Source organism: Tasmannia lanceolata, unplaced genomic scaffold, assembly GCF_043159265.1.
Source record: "Tasmannia lanceolata isolate RefF3 unplaced genomic scaffold, GAP_Taslan_0.1 ptg000002l, whole genome shotgun sequence".
In the NCBI taxonomy this organism is placed as follows: domain Eukaryota; kingdom Viridiplantae; phylum Streptophyta; class Magnoliopsida; order Canellales; family Winteraceae; genus Tasmannia; species Tasmannia lanceolata.
In genome coordinates this window covers 17,238,566-17,244,811 of record NW_027518679.1, presented here as the reverse complement: position 1 = coordinate 17,244,811, position 6,246 = coordinate 17,238,566, and the positions used below count along the sequence as shown (strand labels likewise).

Genomic DNA, 6,246 nt, shown 5'->3' with positions numbered 1-6,246 from the left:
GACAAGAATTTAAAGCTTTGTGATTTTTTTTGGAAAAAACTACAAAAAAATCCTCTTAGCGATTAAAACTAGGTGAAATTCAACTTATAAAATGCTAAAAGTATCATTTGAGTTCAAAATTATAATTAAAACATTTTGCCAAGAACATATGCCTCCACATTTCAATTATAATCTATCTCTAGAATATTGAAACAATTGTGAAATTATTTCAAATTTATTAGAAGTATTTTTAAATGCAACTAATCTTCTTTCCGGTGTTTACTATCCAACTTCATAATTAATTTTGGGTCAAATATATAAAATTACTGGTTGTTTTCAAAGTAATAGATCAAGATTGGGATATGGAAGTATAGTTCATAGAATGGAGGAAAATTTTTAAAAATATTTCCAAGAAATTCCTCTTCTATATTGCTTAAGTACAATAATGGGCCATAGATTTAAGTTACAAGGTTTATAAGTCCTTTTAGATGCATGCAATGAAAATTAGGGTATTGGATCTGAACATAATATAGATGAAGTTATAAAATTATTACATTCTATGTATGCATTGTATGAGATAGAACATGGACACAGAAGACAAAGTTCTTCACAAAACTGCCAACCTAGAAATAACCCACTTTGGTCACTAATATATAAAAAAGACCAAAACATAGTGATATTACATCTTCTGATGAGCTATGATTATATTTGGGAAATAATTATTCAAGCTACCTTAATCCTGATGAATGGGAGAGTTTTGATGTTTTGACATGGTGGAAAGAACATGAAAAAAGTTATCCAGTACTATCCGTAGTGGCACGTGATCTACTAACCCCCCCGTGTCCAAAGTAGCATCGGAGTCTGCTTTTAGTGCAGGTAACAGGGTCTTAAATGACAAACAGAGCAGAATATCACAAAAAACATTAGAGGTATGCGTGTGCCTCAAGGACTGGTTGGATGCAGATGATAGAGCACAGGACAGAAGAGAAGATGACTCAACCGACTCACATGAAGAAACATGAAGACTTTGAATTTTTAAGTTGTACTTTCTAAAATGTACTTCACAATGTATTTGTAATTAATTTTTTTTCTTTTTTCTTGTATGTTGGTAGGTTAGAGGCAAGGTTCTATGTCATCCTCTAATAATTTTTTATGTTAATAAAATTTTAAGGTGGCGCTCGGGTTCCTGGATAAATATTACGGGGACAATCGATCTTTGTTTTTAAATTACTATTGTAGAGTTAAGCGATAATGCTAGAGACTTGCAAATTTTTTACAAAATGAATTGCAAAACTCATTTCCAAAATGACTTGCAAATTTTTTTACAAAATGACTTGCAAAATGACTTACAAAATGACACCCAAATGAGAATAGGACTCACAAAATGACTTACAATTTTTTTTTCTAACAGTTGCTTTCACGAAACTTCGTGTCCACGGAGTTCTGTGAAAGCATCTGTTAGAAAATAATAATTCATGGAACTCCATGGATCTTCACGGAGTTCCGTGAAAGCACCTGTTTGAAAAAAATAACACGTAGTGGGCCGAAACGTGCCGGCACGGCACGAGTGGGCCGCGGGCCGTGTCATGACTAACCCCAGCCTTTGGTGTGCCGGCACGGCACGACCCGTGGAGCAATTGTGTCGTGCCGTGCCTGGCCCACGGCCCGTGTGGGCTGAAGTCTTTTATGGCCCAATTGCCACCTTGAAGTAGCAGATGGAGCAAAACACAATTAAGGACGAGCGTCCATTGCCTTGAGACCAAAGTGGAAGCTACCCTTTATTGGTGAGGTTCCATAATTAGGCAGGGGTGACGGTAGCGTGTAACAAGGTCAACCGTTGTTATTGGAGAGAATGCCGGTGAGGCAGGGGGGTTCAGACCTCTCATGATTAGGGGTGCAAGTTTGGCCTGTCAGCCTTGACCCGCCCTGAGCCCGAACTGGGTCTGGGCTGGATTTTCCAACCCTGAGGGCGGGTCAGGGTTCATTTTTTAGGCCTTGACTCAGGGTCGGGTCGGGTTCAAGGTTGATACCTCGGGTCAGCCCGGCCCGGCCCGACCCTAAGTTTTCTATTATAGAATTGAACTATCTGTGCTTGTTTCTTTTGCTAATGTTTTCTATTATCTTGGATTGATGTTTCTTTAGATTATTATATTAATTGTCTCTGCTGCCCGTCATGTTGTTGAATTCATTTTGTCTTATTTTGTTCCCTTTCTCTGTTTATTGTTTATCCTATATAATGTTTGGTTGCTTTATTTTTGGCACTCTTAACAGGTATTTGCACTAGTGTCAATCCAGCCTAGCCCGGCCCAATCAGGACCAATCAGGGCGGGTTAGGGCCGTGCTGAGCCCTGTAGGGCAGGCAATGGGTTGAGGTTTTTCGGCCCTGACTCAGGTCAGGGTCGAGATAATGGAATCCAGGGATGGGCTAGGGTTTTGGGCCAACCCGACCCTGTTGCAGCAATACTCATGACGATGTGTGACCGACAATGTGACGTCAAAAGGTGATGGCTTGCGCCATGTGGGTTTGTTACATTGTGTGGACTAAGCTCAATATGAGGTGGGCTGATCTCGCTGAGCCGCATAGCATTTGTCTGAGGAATGAACTCTGGGTCTCACGACACGTGTCCTGGTGTGGTTGAGCCCGGTTTTATTCCTAACAAGAAAAAAAAGGAGAGAGAGAGATTTCAGTAAAACAATTTACGGAAAAAAAACAAAAAAATCACAAGAATGCGTTTTTTATGAAAATATTTTACCTGAAAAAAGGTTTAAGAGCAGTGCTAACAAGTAACAAGTAACAAGTAACAAGTAACAACCAATGATACCGTGGCAAATGGAATTCATCTTTTTCTTTCCCACAAAGTTCGCCGAATCAAAGGCATCCTTCACCCCTTTCATAGCCAACACATTTCATCTATCAAACCTTCAAGACAACCCACGAAGGCCACGTTCTAAGGTACGTGGCTAGCGAAAAAGACACGTGGCATGTTCAGCAAACAGAAAGGACAACGTGGCCATCGTTCAGTTTCAGATGTAAAAATGGTCCAAAACAACGGAAGACAATTTCCAACGTCCATTTGAAGAAGATCGATCCAAAAAAATACAGAAAAAGATGATGAACTTAGTCGCTCTTTGTCTTGTCATATCCTCTCTTGTTTCTGCCGGAGTCTGGTCTCCGGTACCGGAGAATCAACTACGGGAAGAACCCACATACCCAAAACAAGATTTAATCATCAAAGAAGGCCACCGTGTAATAGTAGTTGAGTATGAAAGAGAAGGCATTAGAAAACCCATTGAAGATCCTTCTCTAACTCATGTTTTAGACCAAGAGAAACCCACTTTAGATTCTGCAGAAAAAATAGCAGAGGAGAAATTCAAAGAAGGTGCATCTCATATCCCCAATCTTCGCCAAGGGCTCTCAGTTCCAACCCATGAATCTCTTCATAAGACTGGAGAGAAAATCAAAGACAAAATAACTGGAGCTTTCGATAAAACCAAAGAGACAGTCTCAGATAAAGTGACACATGTCAAAGAAGAGGCGAAACTCGCCGGAGAGAAGGTAAATGAGAAGATTATCGAGAAAGCCAAAGAAGCCGAAGAAGTGGCAGAGAAAGCAGTCCGTGAGGGCCGGGAAAACCTCACGATGATATTCCGGCGAGGGCGAGATGTTATTTATGATGGTTTTGTATATTCAATTTTGCCTGAATATCTAAGTTTGTTGATGGGTTTGGTTCATCTTCTTGCATTCTCGGTTTCATATGGGATGTGTGTTTGGGTGACTTTTATTTCGAGCCATGTTTTGTCGAGAGCTTTGCCTAGGCAACAATTTGGGGTGGTGCAGAGCAAAATCTACCCGGTTTATTTTCGGGCTATGACTTATTGTGTGGGAGTCGCATTTCTAGCACATCTCTTTAATCAACGGCTGAGAAACGTCGATAGCCAAGCTGAGAAATTTCAGTGTTATAATATGCTCGTATCACTTGGGGTTTTGCTTACCAACATGCTTTACTTCGAGCCTCGAGCGACCAAGGTTTGGCACTTTCTATCGTCTCTTCTAAATTGATACTTACACCCCTTGTTTTGGCATGATATACTTCGAATGAGTGGCTTGTGAGTCGATCGATAGAAACTCGAGTACTTTGGATTGCAGGAATTGTTTGGAAGGAAAAATATTTCTAAATTTTCTTACCTTTTTTTTACACTTGTAAAAAGGTATATTGAACCAAACCTATTCAATTTTTGCTTTGAGAAGCCTTCATTTATGATTATATCCTTCTAAATTAACCATTTCATATCATTAACGTCTAAATCATGAAAAGAAGAAAATCCTTTTCCTTGCAATCCAAACAGTGTCTAGAGATTTATTAATAACACGATTTTTTTGGGGAAATGATGCCCCTTTTTCTTGGGCCACCCACTTGTACTGCAAAAGGGTAATCATAAATACGGGCGCCCAGGGAAGAAAAGGGAGCGAATATATTACTTACCTTACTTTTTATTGTTACGCGTGAACATAGGAATCCATAGAGTTCAAGGCCATTTTACACTTTTTTTCATGATAAATTTAGTGTCTCTGGTGAAAGAGGGGTAGATGACGGTGAGAATATGGCGAAGAAGTTTATCCTATTTTGAGTTTTTTGGTTTCCTTATTTTTAGCCACTTCACTAGCCCTACCCCTCTCATGCTAGCCAAACGTGCCCTCAGCTCTCCGACTGTCCCCACGAGTTGTAGGAGAGTCAAATTGTGTACTCACGAGTTTTAATACTAAATGGTATAGATATATTAGCAATGATGGAATGAAGGTGGGTGTAACATGGGTCGGGTCACTAGGTCAGGTTGAGCTTTTGTTAAAACATGAACTTGAACTGGAATCAACCCGATCCCGAACCTATTTTAAGGTAAAAGCTCAACCCGAATTCCATAAAATCGACCAGAGAGTTTGTTAACTTACCAACTTCTCCAAAAGCTTAAGCCGTTGGAGAAAGACGTTATTTATCTTTTATCCTTTATTAACACTCCCCTGCATGTGTGGCCGACTTGGCAAACACGTGGCACTTGTGGTCCCACTTTCGGCCGACCATCGCATGTGGCTTTTGCTATCTGGGGATTTGAACTCGAGACCGGCTCTGATACTATGTTAACTTACCAACTTCTCCAAAAGCTTAAGTGTTGGAGAAAGGCGTTATTTATCTTTTATCCTCTAACAGAGTTGCACCCCTAAATGAAGGGCGCCCTTGCAAAAAAAAAAAAAACATCTTAAGGGCACTCTCATTGGTCAATTTCTGCAAAAGTGAGTTTATGGTGGGGCCGAACAAAGTGGATGGCCCCCAAAAAAAAAAAAAAAAAAAAGTGCAACGGCTTTGACTTTTGCTTAAATTGACCAATGAGGGCCCCCTCCATTCTATCATTACTCTGTAGACCGTCATTTCTTTTTCTTGGTAGTAATGTAATTTGGAGTGTTTTCTACTTGACAGGTTATGTTTGAGAGATTGAAGATGGAGAAGGAAGAAGGGAAAGGGAGAGACATGGCAGACATGGTGGAGCCGGTTTCCACACCACCGACGGCAAGGACAACCTCACCGGCGGGGGTTGGTGGAGGGGCGAGGGTATGCACTGCCGCGAGCACCACCACTGTTACCCCAGGTACTGATGGTGGTGGCGCGAGGACATTCAGGACCAACACTGGTGGAAGAGTGACTGATGAAGAGGAAGTAAAGAGTCGAGTAGGGAAGCTGAATCAGAGGCTGAGGACTCTCAACAGCTACTCTTCCTTCCTCAACGTTATGACTCTTATGAGTCTTACATGGCACCTCGTCTACTTGGCACAGCGCTTGGAGGTGAGTTGCTGACACGTGGGGTGACACTTGTTCATGTGTAAGCGGGCTTTGGTCTTTTTGTAGTGGGATGGTTTGGATTTGGGCTGCTTGATTTCTTCTCTCCTCTGCTCCGCCTTGTCTCCTCTTCTGATGTTCGATCTATAGTTTAGAGAAGAGTGGCCTTTCCTCTTATCCACTGTATTTGATATCTATTAACTCTAAATATAAACAACTACAAGTAGATATTCTGTACTTTAAGTGGTAGGCCAACTAGATCTTTTTTTTTTTTTTTAATAATGGCACTCATCTATATATTTTGAAGTTTTGTGCCTCTTCTAATTAAATGATTTAAAGCAATAGATGATACTTTGTTTACATTGTTAGGGACTTCAGGGGGTTTAGTTCGTTGAGTTAGGCTATATTTGAAAGGGGAATGATACTAAAAAGCGATTTG

General features: G+C 40.6%; 1 protein-coding gene across 1 annotated transcript; it reads left to right on the top strand.

Moving 5' to 3' along the window:
• Positions 1–3,021: 3,021 nt before the first annotated feature.
• On the top strand, positions 3,022–6,044 carry LOC143881393 (uncharacterized). The gene is made up of 2 exons (XM_077384474.1): positions 3,022–4,006; positions 5,451–6,044. Exons 1-2 carry the CDS (start codon positions 3,089–3,091, stop codon positions 5,823–5,825), a joined length of 1,293 nt encoding a protein of 430 aa, XP_077240589.1. The 5' UTR covers positions 3,022–3,088; the 3' UTR covers positions 5,826–6,044.
• Positions 6,045–6,246: the final 202 nt, after the last annotated feature.